Below are 20,038 nucleotides of genomic sequence, written 5' to 3' on the forward strand. Positions count from 1 at the left end.
ATTTTATAATACAATATTCTTCTTCACTTAAGAGTTAAGCTTTGAGAACACAAGATGTAGGAAGCTTTAAAAGCCATTCTGAAATAAAAAGCAGTTTGGGAAATTATGTGGTATGCCAATCAAGAAAATAACACACCTTGAACATCTGAGGAAGCAATGTTTTTCTTTCGCCAGAGCTGCCCTTAGAACACCAAGATGCCATTGGAAACACAAAAGAACACAAAGTGAAACAAGCAAAATTTGGCCCTGCTTTCATTGTTTAGCCTTACCACTCTTCCAGTTTGGTTTGGACTGCCTTGGGCTCAGGAGATCCTACTGGCTTTGGGGAGCTCAGAAAACCCAAAATGGAGCCTACAGAAAGGAAAAAAGAAAGCTGGCTACTAAGGGCTGGCCCTAGGCACAAATGCTTTATTAAAAAAAAAAAAAAAAAGTCAAGACTTTCTAACTAGGATGGAAAATACAGTCTTACAATGGACTTTCACAGGGCAAGTAAAACTATGTGAAAAATTACTTGGATATCTTAGGCAGGTGTTTCTGGAACATGTCAGGTAGATGTAGTTGAAACTGACACAGCCGGGGAACATCTTTGCCAACCATTTCCAAATCAGCCCCCGCTCACCAGGGTGGGGAGGGTTGAGGGTCATAGTGTGGACGCCGGCACTAAGGTAAACGGTGCATATTCTTGAAAAATATGGTTAAAGGGTTCTTCTCGTATCATACGGTTGGAGGACAAATCAGTAAAATCATTTGGAAAAGTGGCATGAGTCAAGAACTACAAAAGCGTTCATATCCTCGACCCAGAAATTCCACCTCTAGTAATTCGCCCTAAGGAAATAATTTATGCACAAAGACATTTGCTGTAACTTTATGAGATGCAATCTAAAATGCCCCATGGAGAAAGGTTACACAAATCATGGCACATCCATACAATGGAATATCAAGCAATTAATAAGAGTTGACAGTTTTTAATGACATGTAGACTGAGGAAAAAACCAAGATACAAATTATACCGAGAATGAATAAACCTATGTAAAAACATGTACAAGAAGCAAAGAGACTGGCAAGAATATGCAAAAATATCAAAGGGCTTTTTTTTCTTGGGTGATGTAATACAAGCAATTATTACTTTTCTTTAAGAGCCTTCTGTATTGTCTAAAATTTCCAAAATGAGTATTACTGGCATAGACAAAAAAAAAACCAAACATTATTGAATCAAGGATTAAAGAAGAATGGGCATTTTTATACAGCTTTATTTGTTCTGCTAGGAATTGGGAGTGTGGCTCCTAATAACAAAAAAAGGGCCTACACACCATTCATTTGACAAGAAGCATCAGACTAAAAACAAAAACAAAAACAAAAAATGGCCGAGAACTTCTTAAATTGTTTTCCCCAAGTTTCACCATATTCATGTGGAACTGCAGCAGAAAAGATGGTGAAGCGGGCCAAGCCAGCAATCACTGATCTTAATGACAGTTCCCACAGCACGTGGATCCAGGGCCACAAAACACATCAGACCCAAGTTTAAATGGCGCACTGTTCTGCATTTTTCAAAATGAAAAAAAATTAGGAAAACAAGTGTTTACTTAAAAAAAAAAAAAAGAGGAAAAAAAGTAAATAGTTAAGTGCTTTTGTACCAATTAGGGGCTAGAGAGAAATAAAAAGCATATTTGAGAATTAAACTAATGGTTTGTAAGAATTAAATTTACTGAAAAAGACAAAACGTAACTAATGAATGCTTATTAGCAGAAGAAAAACAAACAAACTTGGTTACTAAGTGACACGTGTCCAGGACTGGTCTGAAGGCAGAATGCCTGAAAGGTCTAATCTCAAAGTCAAAATAGTCTCTGTTGAATACCATTCCACCTACAGTCCAACATTTTAACCTTTCTTCAAACTCCTTAAGATTCTACCCTAGAGAAACTTGTTTTACACCAAGAGTTATATGGCTCAACTTACTTACGCTGTTACAACCCTCACCTAATCATAGTATTTTCATCCTAGCTTTCCTGAAGCACGTTCTAAGATAAGTGCCACATAACCTGAATTTAGCTCCATTATTTCATTTGGCCATCTAATTATCCTATGACACGTGCCAGGGATTTTTACCTTCTGGGCAGAAATGGACATAAAATCCTAAAGCGGCTCACCTTAGGGTCAGAAAGTTTGTGAATGTAAGCAGAGCTTAGCTGTGAAGCTATATTCAGCACTGATTACAGTGTCAAGAGTCACCAAAGGCAAGAAAAGCCCTTCCCATTTCTACACAGGAATAAAGACCAAAACTATAGGTTGCCTCAGTGTTTGTAAGAGGAGACTAGAAGCTGCAGTTCCCTTCCTTAAACAAGATAGTCCACATAATCACTGGTTGGCTGACAGCTAAGACAATGTCCTCTGAAACTGTATTACACTTGGTTAAGCAGAAATCTGGGCAAGCAAAACACACTGCTGAAAAGTCAGGGTCTCAGGAAAAGTATTTGGTGACCATACTAAAAAAAAAAACAAAAATGAAAACGAAAAGAAACCGTAATGGCTTAATGGATCATGCTGTTGTCATAAGGCAAAAGCATAAAGAAAATACTCACCTTCAAAGATAACATACTAAAAGCCCAATCTTAAGATTATAAACTTAAAAATGTGTTTTTAAAAACATTAGTTGCCTGTATAAATTAAAATCTGGTATGTAATTTCAGTGTAAAGCACCAAAAATGAACACTAAAACTGTTCACATAAAATAGTAGAAAAGGAAACAAAGCAAAATTATAAAAGCACAGAGGTACTGGTTACAAGAACCAAGTACATAAATGAACTTCTACGAGTATTTCCATTTACCTTATAAAACTCTGTAGTAGATTAAATGGGGGAGGGGGGGTCTGAGAATCTACAGGGTAGCAAAATGGTAACAAATATACATCATTTATTTATTAACAAATTATACCACACAAATCAGGGTTACGTTTTCTATCTGATTACAGAGTGAACAGAAATCGCGTCTGTCTTTCGAGCAGCAACAGAAAATTTTCCTAGAAGAAATTCCCTACCTGGACCAAAAGATTGTAACACGGACTGGAGATCTTTGATGACTAAGCAAGTAAAATGGCCACCATGGCGCAACCCGGGCAGGGAGACGTGGTTTTGTTTCTACGCTTTAATGGGAAGCAGCTCTCCAAAAGGGGGTAACACATTAAGTAAAGGGAAGATGTAGCCAAAGGGGGGGATGATGTAAGAAAATCACATGAAATTAAGTCTGTTTACAAAGACAGCAGTGGCCCTGAAAACTTGAGGTGGTGTTGAGAGGAAAAAAAAAAAAAAGAAAAAGAAAAAGAAAAAGAAAACAAACAAACCAAAAAACCCACAAAACAACAGAACAAAACAAACCCAAACAGTGACAAATCAGCTTCTGGGAGTTACACCAGCCCTGAAGTAATGCGACTGTGTCCCTAGTCTAACTGACATTGGGAGACTCTTCATCTGGGTACTTTGGTTTGAGAAATCAGTTAGATTAAGTCATTTTTAAAAAGGGTTTTATTTTTCAAATAGACACAGCTAGGGAGAGAAAGCTAAACATGAAGTATTAATTCCGTGAGACCTCAAAAATTTAGGAAGCCAAATGAAACAAAGGGAAATAGAAAATTTGGATAGAAATGTTTCTCTACGGGTAAAACTCAGTCTCCTGAGGTTTTTAAAATCAAGCACATTCTGAATGAGTGGTTTTCAACGTGGGCTACAGGCCACTCTCCCCAAACCTTCCTTACTCAAATTCAAACATTTCTAATTCTGTTTGTCCTTCATGGTATCAGGAAAGATTGCCTTTTAAAAAAAAGTAAAAGGAAATCTGATGCAGTCCCCATGCCTTGCTATTGTTTGTGTTTTCTTTACGTTTGAAAATCATCACGGACACTGAAACTGTATTGGTGAGAAATAAAACCAGGGTCGTAAACCATATTTGCATTCTTAGTGTTAGTAAAATCTGAAAAGGTTCAACAAGTATTTGTGTATTATTCTATAAAATAAATGAGCCAAAGAAGTTCCTAGGAAGAGATTAAACTCTTGTTATTCCCGCCGCCCCCCAATCTGGTCTTCTGCTGCCTCAAAGCTCTCGATATTTCTGGTCAGTGTGAACAAAATTCTAATGAACATTCTAGCCACATGTTACTCCAAAAACATTTCACTCAGCATTCAACGGCTGCATAGAATTTCTTTTTCGAGAAGGCAAGCCCAATTTTATAGAGATCTCTAGAATGAGCATGTACAATTACCAAAAATAACACACGTTATGTCAGGGCAGAATCTGCATAGCGTTCTTTAGCACTATCATTGATAAAGAGCAGCCAAGTCCCAGAACTTTTCTCTGCAACTGCTAGCAAACAACATCAAAGTGTAAATGACAACCAGGGAAAATACACAACACAGGCCATTTCTCTTTGATGGCTGATATCAGGACGAAAAGAGGAACCCAAGCTGTGGCCACTTATCAGGGTTTCATTACTTCAATGAAATGGAACAAATCTCTGTGGAAAGGACTCATTCAGCAAACACGACTTCCTTCCATGTATCTTGCCTTCACATCAGGTTAAACAGAAGTTGCTGTCATTTTAGAATCACTGATTACATCTTTTTAGTTAGAAAAAAGTTTACTTGAATATTTACATAATTTTATTGCTGTTTATTACAACAAAAAAAATTTTTAACCGATGTGTATGCAGAATCCATCCAGTAACACATGAAACTGAAATCCATCTCTCGAGAAGATACAGTTATGGCCGAATGTATCTGATGCTCAGTACAGCATGAGTAAGAAAAATCCTTGCATGTCATTTGGTTCTTGCTGTAGTCATCTGCGTTCATCTCAGAAAGCAAAAGAATCCATTTGACGTTTCAATAAATAGCAAAGTAACCGTTACAAAAAAAATAGCTTCCACGGACCAGAGATCCAAGAAAGAACAGTTTTGATGAATGATTCCTAGAATCGAGGGAGTCCTCCTTTAGTCCAATGAGATGATGTCAGGAATGTTACTTCCACTGCTGGTTATGACCCCTGTCTCACTCCTGCTGCTGGATGAACTAACATGAGTACTGCTTTCATGGGGGCTGGTGGTGGTGACAGACGTACTGCTTGCTGTTAAGGGTGAGGTGAGACTATCCAAAAACATAGGAGGACAGTACTGCTTGAAACAAACAATGATGCCGATGAGGAAGAGGCTACATTGGTTTTAAATAAAGAGACTAGAAATTGTTAGATATGCATAAGTGATAGCCACATATTTAAATCCTAGTGGGATTTAGAATTTCTCAAAACTTCACATCTTCGGATGGAAGGTGGTATGATTTTAGCTATTTTACTGGTTAGTGAGTGCAGTATATTTTTGATTCTCTCAAGTCTTGCAGAATTTGTAGACCAAGTATACAGGTCCAAGTACAAAATGTCAACAACTACTAAGATTATTTAATAGTAAATACTGGCCCCACCATTACGACTCATACTTAACCTCAAAAAGAATTTGCTCACTAAATGCATTTATGCCAGCTTTAAAGCACATCATAAAGGCTAACAATATTTATTTCTAATGGCATTAAGCAAAAATGCTAGTACAAAATTCAATAATTCTTTTAAAATTTAGTGTCAATCAGACTCTTTAGCAAGAATTTTAAGACTGATCAACTCAACAGTACCACTTGAATCCTTTAGACATACATGAAATGATACCTGTGTAATCAGGAAGAGAGCATTCATTCTAAAACAGAGACCATACAGTAGCTAACTACCACAGGATACTCAGAACAGAGAATTATCCCACATAATCACAAAATTGGGGGATAAATCTGAAAGGAGATATAATCTTCCTTGTGGGGCTTGATACTGCCCCCCTTCAAGAATTCCGATTTCAAGTCTCCTTACCATCTTGATCGCTGACTCTCAAATTCAAACCTGAAGTTTTAACACTATAATATCGTCCAAGAGGAGTAGAGAGACAAGAGCTAAATACCACCACGAAAATATTTAATGTGAGAAACAGCAGCACCGACTGATTTTAGTAAAATAAGTGAGGACCAGTTATATACAAGAGGAGGAGTCCTAAAAATTTGTGTTCAGATTGACTATTTGAAAAAAGATCAGTAAGAATATTCAATCAATGGTATCAATTCTATAAAGTATTCCAGCCTATCATTAGAGATACTAAGTTACCAAACAGTAACTTAAAACTGAAGGTTTTTTCACTACACGATCTTCCAAAAAATCTTAAAATGGCAACGACAGCCCCAGGCTCACGCTGCCAATCAGTGGAAGAGCAACGACCGAAATGTAGGCCGCCTGACAGAAAAAGTAGTTCAGTGTTCAGCATGGGTAACGGTCTTGGTTCATCCATAAAATAAACGTCATACACAAAGAGATCAAAGGGATACTGGTTAAGGGGGGAGAGCGTTTCGGGTGCTCTAAAGAGAGTAGACTTCTAAGGCATTAAACTTCCTTAAAATTGAATCAATTCTGATTTTCCGCTAAACAATCTGGAAAAAAGCCCAGAAACTTACATTTTATTTCTACTTCCTCTCAGGCAGTTTTTGACTGCCTAGTAGTAAAAAGGTACTCTTTTCATTTATAAGATGAACACTAGATACCACAGTTCTGCTATCAATAGGCTCTACGAATTCTTGTCATACTCAGGGTGCAGCCATTTTACCTCTAACCATGTGTATCTAACCACGTGTATTGGCACGTATCTGCACAAAGGTAACAGGGCCTAAGGGGGGTACTATGGAGGTAAAGGAGGACAAATCTAAGGATTCTAAGGAAAACGGAAGGTACACCCTTACCCTTCTACTGGCTTATCAAATAAGTTAGCCTGACACTAAGGATGCCAAATAGCACTATGAAATCAAAATCCTATGGGTTCTAAGATCATTTTTTAGAAGGGTGGTTCTCTTAAGATTCAGTAATATTTCAAGCCTGAAGAATGCATTTCCTAGAAAGATATATAGATACTTTTGCTATAGAATCTACTAATGTAACAGAGTTGACTCAGAGTGAGAAGAAATTCCTCACTCTGCACACGTTATCCTGGGCCCAAATCTCCAGTGTTGCTTGCGTGATCAGATAGAGTACGGACACAGGAGGCCGGTATAAGACTTGTGGTTAGCGGCCTCTGCAGCCTATGAAGCAGTGCTCTGTGGGTCTTCCTCTGGCCCTCCCTACCTGCAACAATTCTGTCAAAGTCACTGTCTGCTTCACTTTCCCCATCTGCTTTCCCCATGCCTTTCCCTTCTCCCCCCGTTCTGCCTCTGATATATACGTCCGTCAGTCCACGTTTACTATTGGGTCCCTGGGATCCTCGAGTTTCTTACTGCTGACAGAGAAAACCGGAATGATCGGTTTATAGCAACTTTGGATTGGGGCATCCCCAAAGTCTGTATCTGACGGCCTTGAAAAACAAGGAAGAATCAAGCTAATGATTCAGGACTGTTGAATCAGCTTCCGCTATTTTCTATGCATAGAACGAGTGCTTCACAGATAATCTCTGAAATTTTAACTTCCAGTCATCAGCACTGCTTCCCCTCACTTTAATCACCCAAATGCTTGTAAGAAATGCTAACTGATTCTGAAAACTAAATAAAATATAACTAAAAATTCAGGTATTAAGTCAAAATATCATAAATTTAAAAACAGCAACTGTAGTCCTCCAAATAAAATTGTGAAATATTTACAAAGAAATTCCTTTCCATCAAGTTAAGTAACTGCAAGTTGACTGTCCTGATTTTATGCAACTGGTCATTTTTTAGTTAGTATGACATAACCAACAATCAAATACAAATTAGTTGCTTAAATTCAGGATACATACCTGGGGATCAACTGGAATAAGGGAAAGAAAATCCAAACCTAAAACAAAAATGTTTTGTTAATAGTTGTCTCATAGTTAGGAGACAAGAATTATTTCCCCAAATCATTTTGTATTTATCATGAGTCATAGAACATTTGGGGTAAGTGCTTACCATTCTGCCACAGAGAAGTTCAATACCATGATCAGTGAGATTTAGATGCATAAAACCCCAAAATGAACATATTCCCTCACAAAACAACTGGAAAAACCACCACCCAGAGACTTAAAGGGAGCAGTCCAAAAACTGCCAGAGGAGGACTAGTCAAAGTCAACTTTTCCCCTTCATCATTTAATAGAATGAGAAGCAATAAAAATGATGAGAGAATGATCTGGATTCGGACTATTAAAAAAAAAAAAAAACATACTTAGGCTCTTAAAAGATACTTCACATTTATTTTTTTAGAAATACACCAACCACATTGAGCTTCAACTAAAGTAGCACTTCTTAAACAGAGATCCGTTTCATGGATTGCTCTCTGTCACTCTGTCCCCACATCAAGAGTAGTACACAGTTCAGTGCTCTGCACAAAGCAGGCACCTGGTTAACTGCTGCTCGCTAACAAGCCAAATCTTAGGGTTTACTGGGTTATAAGCTAATGCAGTTTTCTGAACCAAAGATCTGGGACTCTCCAATTAAGCTTTAGAAACAGGAATGTGGAAAAGGTTGCCCAGTAATACCATTTTAAAGTATTAAAATTATAACAATAAATAGTAAAAATTTTCAGATGTGAAAAGTCTAGCAATAAACTTCAAAGTCAGTTCCCCTAAACCTCCCTAAATTTCAAAACATTAAAAAAAAAATCACATACTAGGTATAGGTCAGTGAGACAGGCCAATTTCTTGTTCAATTCTATGAATTTTTATATGCTAGCATTCAATGTCACCTCAAATATAATGATCATACAGAATACAAGTCTGATATTAGACTGTTACTCAAAATAGAGAATATCTGTGGAAATGATATTTAATATATTAAATAACCAATATGAATAATTTATAACTCTTTTAAAGTATATTTATTCCCTTATAATCTCTAAGGATATGATAAAAATGCTTATCAAGTGATACACGCTATAGCACCAATCATTTCAATGAAATCAGTTTCTAAAGCATCTTTAAAAACTGTTAATATGATTTTTCACTCCATATGCCTGTCACTAGCTATATGATACAATGGAATTTGAGCCAAAACTGGACAAAGGGGATCACAACGAACTTTTCCAACGACTTCCCCATTAAACTGATACTCACTAGATGACATCTCAATAAGCCAAGAGTTTCTTCATATTAATATTGTTCAGCAAATCCTGTGCTTCTGAAGAGTAACTCAAAATCTGTCTAGCCCTTATAGTACCTTTTGAATTTTATATAGTCAACATTTCATACTATTGACCAAGTCACAAAGACAGTTTATTGGCATGTCTTTTAATTGACTTAATTTTATTAATTTGGTTTTGCTTCAAATGGTATAACATTTTTCTTTTTAAAAGAGCTTCTGCTTTTTGTAGCTTACTTAATTTTATATGTTCAATCACTTTTAATGTCTGTTCAATCACTCAGTCCATTTGAATAACTTAAACCTTTCTTTTTTTTTTTTTATAAAGCTAAAGGAAGGAAGTATTAATATCTCTTGCAATATTGTGTATTGGAGCCAAATCACTCAAAAATGCTTATTTTCTACATGTTTAAATATCCCCACTTCATAACCAATTGAGATAAATATACAGGCTTGATATAGTCTTCAAACGGTTTGTGCAGCTCCAGCACTGGAGGCTGCCCGGCAAGGTGCAAAGATGCTTCACTTTTTCATTAGTTCAATTCTCAGCTCTTCAGATGTACTCTAATTGTCTTTGATGATCATTTCATGTGTGCCAGTCAATATATACCGATGAGAGATTTAAGACACTTGATCTGTATCTTTTGACACTTTATCCAAAGATAACTGAATATGGTGACTTATAAAATGCCGTAATAAGACACCTAGAAATGTTTCTAAGTTTGGTTAAACTTGACTTTCTCCCTAGCATTACGCAGATGCTCTCTATACAAAATCCAACATTGTAATGAAATACTTTCACTGAAACCATTTTTTCTCAAACACTAACACTGAGGTTTGATGCGGTATTTCAGATGTTATTCCTTCTGACAAAAAAACTTTAAACTATTATTAAAGTCCTGCATTTTACATATTAAGTATACTATTAAAACTCTTACACGAAATAGATGAGGTTTCATGAATACTGACTAAAACATTGCTGCCTTGTTTTTGTAAGTTTAGTAAAATGCTGTTTTCTTATTTCACCGTTAAGTTTCAATTGCAATATGTTGTACTGATATGTTTTTATGCCCACCTACATATTTCATGGGTGAAAACGCTCAATTATTTTTAACTAAAAAGCAGGTAGTGTTAAAAATTCAGATGGTACATTCTAAATGTTTTATTAACACTGATGAAATTGTAGTTTCTGGATTTTAAATGCTTCCTTAAGTGAAACTGACTCTACATGTCTTATTAATAACACCACATTTTCCTTACTTGAGCCGTGAACTTTAACAAAACATTAAGTATGTAAATGTTTAGCACTTTCCAATTTTAATGTACAACTTTTGAGCACCATTCACACCTGACAATATGGCACTAGCAATAATAAGGCAGTCATATTCTTTCTTGAAATAATCAAGCTGTTTTCCATTCCATAAATACAAATTTTTTGTTTTATTTTGTAATTCATTGTTGCACAGTATCAGAAGATGATCCAAGCTGCAGTTCATTATTAATATCATTTCTTCTTTGTTCTCCTGCAGATTCAGAAGATTCATATTTATGATGTTTAAAAGGAATGTTAAGAAATGTATTAAAACTTTGTCATCTCTCCATTCTTGTTCTATTTAATATTTTATTATAAATTATTAAATTTATAAATATGAAAACTCTGCACAGTAGGACTAATTACATAAAAATTATGCACAAAAATAAAACTAAAATAAGCACTAACTACAGAAGAGCACATTAACAATAAAACAAAGTAAAAACTAGACTATTTAGATGTAGCAATTACTGCATAATTCATAGATGATGACAAACTGGTAATTCTTCTGAAGTACAACAGACCCTATTCTGTTCAATTTATCAAACGGTAAGAAAGCAGGTCAACGTTGTAATAAGCAGTGTCACCATCCTAGTTCACACTCGCTAAGTATCAGCCCTGCATATCAGTCTTAGTTCCTTAATACCAGCTTGGAACGTATTTTACAAAATACACAGTTCACATAACTTATTGCTTCTTACGCCTGCACTTTTTATAGTCTCCCCTTATACCCAAACTTTGAAATAATGTCAATTCTCCAAAATTAAAAATTCATCCAGAATCACGTAATTTGAAAACAAATGATCTGTAAACTGTGGCTGTTCTATTCCTAAATGGCCAGGGTCGCTTTCGTAAACAAAAAGTTTTTTCAGGATTATTTGTGATTTCAAGGTCTTTAGGAAAACGAATCCTTCTGGAATGTTTGTTTGTAACACACATGAAGATGATACACACTCTTCAACCTCCTTTAAAACTAGCCACAGTTAAAGGAAAACTTGGCAGTTACGAACTAAGTATCTCTGAGTTTCCATCTGTCTTATGGACCATGAAACTGCCCCTGTACCTTAGAATCAAGCTTTGTATACAACAAATATTTTTTAATTGGTGCCCACTGGACTTAACCAAGTTTTAAAATGCCAATTCCCCAAGTACATACAGAGTAAACATAGACAGTTAAGGAGGTTTTTTGAAATTATTTGATAGATACTATTATTAGTCCATTCTTCTCCATTAAATTTTACTTAAATAATCTGAATAAATTTCAAGTGGCAAGATTACACTGGGCCAGGTACCACAACTATCAACTGTTTCAACAACACAAATTTTGCCCAACAAAATATATGCTGTGCTTGAAATAAAGGCCTCATATAGAGGGATATGAAAAATAAATTGTAGGTCAAAAGTAACTTTACAAATCTAGAAAAGATTATTAACAGGAAAAGAGAAGGGTATTCCACTAAAAGGGCCCTTCGGAAAGAAGGAAAGTCATGAATGTAAGAGGCACTGGCTTCAGCTTGCTCCAATTTGATTGATCCAAAATGCCTACAAAAACAATGGCTATGGAGGGAAGAAAAGTGGGGGGTCTGTGCGGGAGTTCCAAATTTCATAATATGGCCTTGGTTCTAAGGTTATTCGAGCAGCCTTGCCTTTTTCAAAAGATATCCCTAAATATTAAGCAGTGCTCTAAGGAAAGAGCTGGTAGATCCTATTTTTACAGAGCAAAACAGCCTCACAGGGCAAAGCCACTGATAATGTTAACCCTGTGGTACACCAGGACGTTCTAAAGCTGTGATGGGCTACCGAGAAGATTATGAGAGAACACTCTACCGAATCTGCGAAGCTTCGATGACAAAGACAGTGTCTCCGAGTACAAATTACTCATGAGGGAGAGCAACCCCAGAAAAGTTTCCTACCGTCCTACTAGATTTCCTATCATCAGTAATCCACAGATTGCTCTGTAGTTAAAATGACAGGAATTGAATGTGATATATTAAAACATACTTTTATACGAAGGCTTCAAATTTCCTCAGTATTTCCATTTAAATTGTAACACTACGTTCGCTCCACAGATTTAGAGGAAAAACAAATAAAACTTGGTAACAAAAGAAAACAACTCTTCACATACCTGGCAAATCTGATGACATGCTTGATATTGGCGTGTGGTGGAATGGTACTGAGTAGTCTGCTAATGAAGGCGGAATAGCAGCCGGATCAACCGAAGTCACACTGGGCACCCTTACAGAAGATGGCTGATACATGAGAACCCTGTTTTAAATAGCATGGGAAATTACAAACAATCTGGCTGTTAGTTCACAGGAGAGAAGGGCTGCACCACCGGGCATTCTCAGTCGTCAGCGCACTAAGTTTCAACGCAACTACATGGCGGCTACTCACTACACAGTACTCCACTCTACTCTCCTCTTTCATAACAGTCTTCATTTTAACATGAACGTATGCTGGCTCTCAACAGCAGCTGTGACATAAGAGCAAGTTGGCATTAAAACATAGTGTACGGTGCTGGAGGAATACATAAAACTTTCATCCACAGAGAGAAATATATTTTACATATGCTTTTATGAATGTATGTGTAACATGGATGTGGATATTAGTAACTGTATCTAGAAAGAAACTTAGAGGGGCACCTGGGGGGCTCGGCCGGTTGAGTGACTCTTGATTTCAAGCTCAGGTCATGATCTCACAGGTCACCAGACCATGCCCCACATCAGGCTCTGCGCTGACAGTGTGGAGCCTGCTTGGGATTCTCTGTCTCTCCCTCTCTCTCTGCTCCTCCTGCTTTCACTCACTCACTCTCTCTTGCTCTCAAAATAAATAAACGTTAAAAAAAAGAAAAAAGAAAAGTTAGAAATAAACTGAGGCCTCCTAAGATTGGATTTAAATCATGGCACCTTTAAAGTAAAGCTATCTATTATATACAGTTCAACCAGAATTTCTTCCATTCTAACTTGAACTGTGTTTATTACTAGCAATCTTATCTGAGAGTCACCTGAGGCAACATTGCCAATCCTAACGCCAGCCAACCTGACGACAGGCAGCAATCAGAAATTAGAATAAGATGATTTCTCAAGACTTAATATAAAACATCCAGAAATAAAAATGTTAAGTTACTATGATATCATCTACTCTAAGAGGGTTTATAGACTTTGAAATTAACTAATCATGCTAAGAATACAAATAAAATACACTTTAAAAATACATTAACAGATTAATAGATACACACACACACACACACACACAATTACAGCTTTATAATTTCAAGAAGCAGTTTAGTTAATCATATTTTTTCTAATGCTCAGGAATAAAGAGATGATTTTGCATTCTTCCTATTGAGCTTTCATTTTCTCTTAGCCCAGGTTAAACAAGACAGTAAACCTTACAAGACAGTATAAGCAATGTGATGGACCCTATGGCTGATGGTGGCCATCCCTTCTAGCCATCATCCTGGTGAGGCTGCAGTGGTAGCAGCTACTCTCTGAGCTTCCTGATGCCACCCCAGGATGACAAGAAGAAAAACAGGCAGGCAAATCAGACAAGAAAGGCAAAGACCCACTGAACCAATCTGGGGGCAAGACCAAAAAAGAAATAGTCCAAAGGTAAAGTTTGGGATCTCAGATCACTAACCTGGTCTTGTTTGACAAGGCCACATATGACAAACTCTGCAAGGAAGTTCCCATCTCTAACCCCAGCGGCTGTCTCTAAGAAATTGAAGATTTGCAATTCCCTGGCCAGGGCAGCCCCCTTCAGGAGCTCCTTAGTAAAGGACTCATTAAACTGTTTTCAAAACATAGAGTTCAAGTGATTTATACCAGAAACACCAAGGGTGGAGATGCCTTGCCGCTAGTAAAGAGGCATAAATAGGTTCCACCAACTGTACATTTTGAAAAATACAACTTTGTTATTAACTAAAAAAAAAAAAAGGAGAGGGGACAGAGACATAGGGACATTAATGCTGGCATCCCAAAGCACTGCCAATGAACTACTTACTATAAGCTTCATGAGAGAGGCACAGAATTATGTAGCTGGGAGGGACCATTACAAAAACGAAGCCAACAGAAACTTAGGACCACGGTCACAAAGCTAGACCAAGAGGACCGTGAGGACCTCTAGGCGTCCTTTCCTTTGGCTGGAACTCTTCTTGTCACTGCTCAGATTATTAAATACGAACGGTAAGAATTGATGACATGGTTTCATGACACTTTTCATACCCTAAACAACTGACAAAATACTTCATGACCTCAATTTAAACCTCAAACCAGGGGCGCCTGGGTGGCGCAGTCGGTTAAGCGTCCGACTTCAGCCAGGTCACGATCTCATGGTCCGTGAGTTCGAGCCCCGCGTCAGGCTCTGGGCTGATGGCTCAGAGCCTGGAGCCTGTTTCCGATTCTGTGTCTCCCTCTCTCTCTGCCCCTCCCCCGTTCATGCTCTGTCTCTCTCTGTCCCAAAAATAAATAAATGTTGAAAAAAAATTAAAAAAAAAATAAACCTCAAACCATTTAAATAATCACAACCTATTTAGGCACTGGAGTCATTCTAAAACCAGTTTGCATGATGACACGAGGATCTTGTCCAGCTCTTACTCTACACTATCTGTCAAAAATATGGATGTCACTGGAAATGTGGAAAAGGAAGGCATCTTCAGAGTACATATATGGCTATGTTGACAACTGTGTTATTCTCAGAATAATGAATAAATAACACAGGTCAGAGTTCCGAAGTCTTAAAAGTGGATCCACCGGGAACAATACACTTGAGACAATTAACAGAAGCCTGGCATTTCAAACACATTTTCCAGAGGTAGATGAAGATGGAAGTCATCATCCAAACAGCAACCTGCCTAACTTAGAATCAGAAGGCTTCCTGGTCTCCACTGTTACCTAGAGACCTAAAATCACAAGCAGGAGGTGAACAATACTAGAAAAGGCAGATTCTCTGGAGGGGGAAAGAACAAACTGGGGATGAGATCAAATAAGTTATGTTGTATTAAAACACATCTTTTCCTAGAGGTTTGAAAACAGTGGTCCCTCTACAGGGATGAAAAGTACAACAAGTAATCACCAAAAGCGTTTTCAAATTACACGTGATCCTACCATCAACATGGGAATACGTATCTGAAACGGGGCAGAGGGGGTAAAAAGGAAAGAGACTGGCATGCTCATGCTGAGGAAGGGATTAAAAGAGTGGCTCTGATTATTCTATCTCATAGTATTAATATCTTAATCGTATTTTTTAAATGTAAGAGATAAGCTTTTGAAGACAGACACCCACACCCCCCCCACACACACACGCATGTCTGTGCCTACCTTCCTCCTGCTCCCCCTTCTCTTTCTTTCATATCTCATACTGAAAGTCTTTTGTCTTGACCCTGAACTGAACCCTGAACTTGAATCAGATTTATAGGCGACAATAACAAAACTCCTTTCCTCCAAGCCCCATTACTTACAACTGTAGAGTCAAGTCAGTGTCCCAACTCACTATAATCACAGTAACATCTAATTATTGCATAGGTTCTGACCTCATAACATGAAACTTTAAATGATTAAGTAACTACTCCTTGTTTCTCCAATACAAAACGCTGACTGTCACAACATGTGAAAATGTCAAAATCCAATGAAGGTACAAATTATTAGATCAATATCTAAAACCTCAGCAAACATCTGAAAAACTATTTAATGTAGATTAATTTCTATTAGCTGAACTTTGTAACCATTAACACAAATTCAATTTTTATAGAATGGGTAAATTAGCCATTTGTTACCATTATCAAATTATGTACTGGTAGCAGATTATGGTTTTAATCAGAATATTCACAAAGACAACATTCAGAAAGGTAAAGGATTCTAATGTCTATGCAAAAAATAGATGCATTTATAAAAATGGAATAACAGAGACCATGGAGAAATGTAAATGGCTATATCTGACGGAACTGTGGGTATAAAAATGTGATGCTATAAAGTAATAAGAAAAATTTAAAGTTTGTAACATGTTACTGCCTCCTCATGGAATTGGCAAATACATACACAGGCATATGTATACATTAGGTACATATGCCTAATGTATACATATGCCCGTGTATGTATCTGCTTGAAATTTTTGTAGCTTTACCTATAACATCACAGCACAAAGATACTGCTGGAACATTGCTGGACAGCAAATAGTATTCTACAGTGTGCACTGGATCACGGAATTCATCATAGTTGGCCCACATTTAGATGTCTGAAAATGAGTTAACAGTTCAATAACTTGAATATTTATCCATACACCTGAAACTCCCTGTATGTTCCCAATTTATCATACAAGCATAAAAAAGACTCAATTTTGCTACCAATTGCTAATGAGTCTTAATCCACAGAAATACATATTTATCTCTATTCTTGTCTATTTCTGTCTTTAGAATACCTTATTAATGACAAAGCAATCATTCATTGGCTCAGGGAATGTGGCAGGGATACGATACTTAAAATTATCTTTCCATGTACAAAAATATCAGAGGTTTCTCTAAGTCTTAGGTTAAGGTGTCGGTCTCTTCTGATTGGTACTGTATGATGCATTTAAGGACTACAGTAGGTACATAAGGAGAGAGGCTAAAAGGATTCCCGTCAAAATGTTAACACAGGTTATGTCTAGGTGGAATGCATTCTACTTCTTGATGCACTGTGAAATTGTTCTTAAGAGTAATTTTTACTAAAACAGTACCTCCTAAAAAATAACTGCTCAGATCTCCGGGATTTAACTGAAGGCAAGTTTTTCCTGCTTTCTTATTCTCTATTCTTTCTCATTTGCTTACTATCACTGGCCAAGAAGTCCTATGATAAACTTCTACAGCAATGGAAAACCATGAAAATGTTGGATGCTGAGCCACAAGACAGAATAGGGAAAGGAAGACCAGGAACAAAACCAGAAAAGCATTAAGACTTGGAAAGGATTACAGAGGTGACCTAACCACAGCATAAGTCTGGATCCACGACACCCGCTGGGACAGGTGGCATCCACTCTACCTCGACACAGAAGATGTGATTTTAGTATAAAACATCAACTTTCCTAGTGTTCAGCTCCTATGGAAAGTCTTTCCATGTTATCTTTTCCTCCACTGGACTTAGATCTCCCAAATATTATAACAAAGAATAAACTTAATCCTCTTCATCAACGATTCCCTTTTAAGAATTACAAGATATTTGCACATTCACATATTCTCTTGTCCTGGTTTAACAGCTTCAGTCCGTAGACCCATCCATCCATCACGTTACAATCTGCACAGTTTACCAGCCTGTTCTCATCTCCTGATGATCAACACGGACTAAAATGGTATTAAGTGAAAATCACTTAGACATAAACAGAATAAAACTAGCATGGGTATATCTCCTGGACACTATGCTTCTTTCATTAACGTAGCCTAAGAATCAATCAGCTCCAGAGTGGTAAACCTTTCAAACCATTGTGAATTCTAACATTTCAAAGAGTTCCTATCAGGAATGGCTACTGATGAACTAAATACCTTTCCAGAATCCACTAAGATGACTTCACAGTCATCCTTATGACAAGATTCATTTTATCAATGTATTTCCTAATAATAAAGCATTCCTGAAAGTACCCTACTTTGTCCAAAGGATGGATATTGTTTGAATATACAATTAAATGATTTCCTAAGATTGAACTGAGAACTCTCATGGAGTTTTCTAATATGAGCCAGCTTCATTCTGTACGGTTGTTAATGTACAAATCTCATTTGGGTACTAGGAATTATGTTGATTTCATGAATGAGCTGGGTAGCTGCAACTCACAGACTTTTTAAAGCAAAATGCAGAGTAGAAGTCCATTTATATAAAATGTCTAGAACAGGCAAGTTCATACAGATGGAAAGAAGATCAACAATTGCCTAGTTTAGGGGTATGAATGGGGATTAACTGCAAATGAACAAGAGAGAAGTTAACTAGGTGCTGGAAATATTCTACAACTGAATTATGATGATGACTGGACAACTGAATTTATTAGAATCAATGAACTGGGCAACTTAATAGTTAAGACGGGACATTTTTATGGTATATAAGTAACAACCCAATAAAGCCATTAGAAAAAGTAAGTGCACTGAGAGGCCCAAAGGACAAGGCTGGCACACCCAAGTCTGAAACAATATGTTCAAGGAATGTCAAGGGAACCCTCTGCTACTTTCTTGCCGGTTCCAAAATTTTTTAGAAGCACCTATTGCTAAGTATTCAGACCTGTCACTATACAGGACAGTAACAGCTTCTACCAGATGAATCATAAAAACTACATGCTAGAATGCATTTACCTGCCCATAGTTTGCCCTGGAGAGGATGAAAAGGGAAGGCAATCAATTTAACTCTTTCCTTATCTTACTGAAACCTGAAAATAATTTTATGAGGTAGGCATCATTTAACCCCATTTTACAGAACACAAAAAAAGAGGCTCAAACAAGTATTTCATCCAAGATCACAGAACGAGTAAGCAATGGTGTCAAAATTGGAATCCACACTTGTTAGATTCCCAATTCCACACTCCATTTTACACCAGGCTTCCTCATGTTGGTCTGTGACGCCAAATATACTCCTTACAAATTGGTTCAAGAAAATGACAAAAAGGATCAAATATGAAATAAATACTCAGACATGAGAAGACCTGAACTCTCACTTCCCAAAGATGTAAATAATTTCATCAAAATTTTCTTTCCTTTAAACAATGTGCTCTCTTGAAAAGATTTCAACTGAACAAAGGCAAATTAAAATAGCCTTCTACGGTTATGCAACTCTCAAAGAGACATTTACAAACCTATACCAAGAACAGTTAGTTCCAAGTGTAATAAACAATAGTGAACTATAAATTAACAAACCCTTTGGTTGGGCTGCTTTGTGTTTCTGACATAAAGATGCATTTCCTTTTGGCAGGAGGGTCTTCCTCTTCATCAGAAGAGCTTTCTATAGTCAAGTCAATAACATCCACTTTCTTCTTGCTTGTCTCATTGGCTACAGTCACTGAACAAGGCTTACTGAGGACACTTGAACCTGATGTAGGGAAGAGAAGGAAAAGAAAAAAAAAAATCAAAGGTGCAATACACATCCAGGAGAATATACAGCCAGTAAAAAGCCACATACTCTGCTCTATGGATGGAGACTAACTCCTTAACTCTGGATATCTATCTATAAAATGACTGCTCACCTGGGAGAAAAGGTGAGCTCTATGCCCTGCCAGACAGTCAAAGCCTCCTTTGGACAGCATGCTCTTAGCTATCTCCCCAGTACTGCCAAAAAATCTGTTCAGATCCTGCTGCTCAAGCTGTCTCCCCAGGTAAGCAATCATTTTACAGACAGCCTGGGGTTAGGGCTCCAATCTCCAGTCACAGACAAAAGTATGTGGCTTCACTAGCTGTGTATTCTCATAGACGTGTGGCAGTGTTGAGTCAGAATCAGGCACTTCCATTACAGCAAAGCGGTACCCATGTCAAAGCATGTGTAGGCCCCTCTCTGTAAGCCAAAACTGGGTAAAAATGTTCACCTCGATGAACTGAAAAAACTCCAAGCCTTTCATTTAAGTTATTCAGATATTTGAAGC

At 37.2% G+C, this 20,038-nt stretch overlaps 1 protein-coding gene and 1 pseudogene across 12 annotated transcripts in view; one reads left to right on the forward strand and one right to left on the reverse strand.

Moving 5' to 3' along the window:
* Positions 1–849: 849 nt before the first annotated feature.
* The window catches only part of PIAS2 (protein inhibitor of activated STAT 2), a 101,184-nt gene continuing 81,995 nt past the window's right edge, over positions 850–20,038 (reverse strand). For 7 of the 12 annotated variants that reach the window (XM_045042210.1, XM_045042207.1, XM_045042212.1 and 4 more), the window contains exons 11-14: positions 19,320–19,491; positions 12,582–12,721; positions 7,830–7,867; positions 850–5,162 (exon numbers count right to left, since the gene is read on the reverse strand). In XM_045042210.1, the coding sequence (XP_044898145.1) occupies positions 4,980–5,162; positions 7,830–7,867; positions 12,582–12,721; positions 19,320–19,491 (533 nt within the window). In that variant the 3' untranslated portion in view covers positions 850–4,979. The other 5 variants (XM_045042214.1, XM_045042206.1, XM_045042213.1 and 2 more) reach the window with 5 other exon arrangements.
* LOC123381358 lies at positions 13,959–14,332 on the forward strand (annotated as a pseudogene).

This window comes from Felis catus, chromosome D3 (genome assembly GCF_018350175.1).
Source record: "Felis catus isolate Fca126 chromosome D3, F.catus_Fca126_mat1.0, whole genome shotgun sequence".
Taxonomy (NCBI): Eukaryota; Metazoa; Chordata; class Mammalia; order Carnivora; family Felidae; genus Felis; species Felis catus.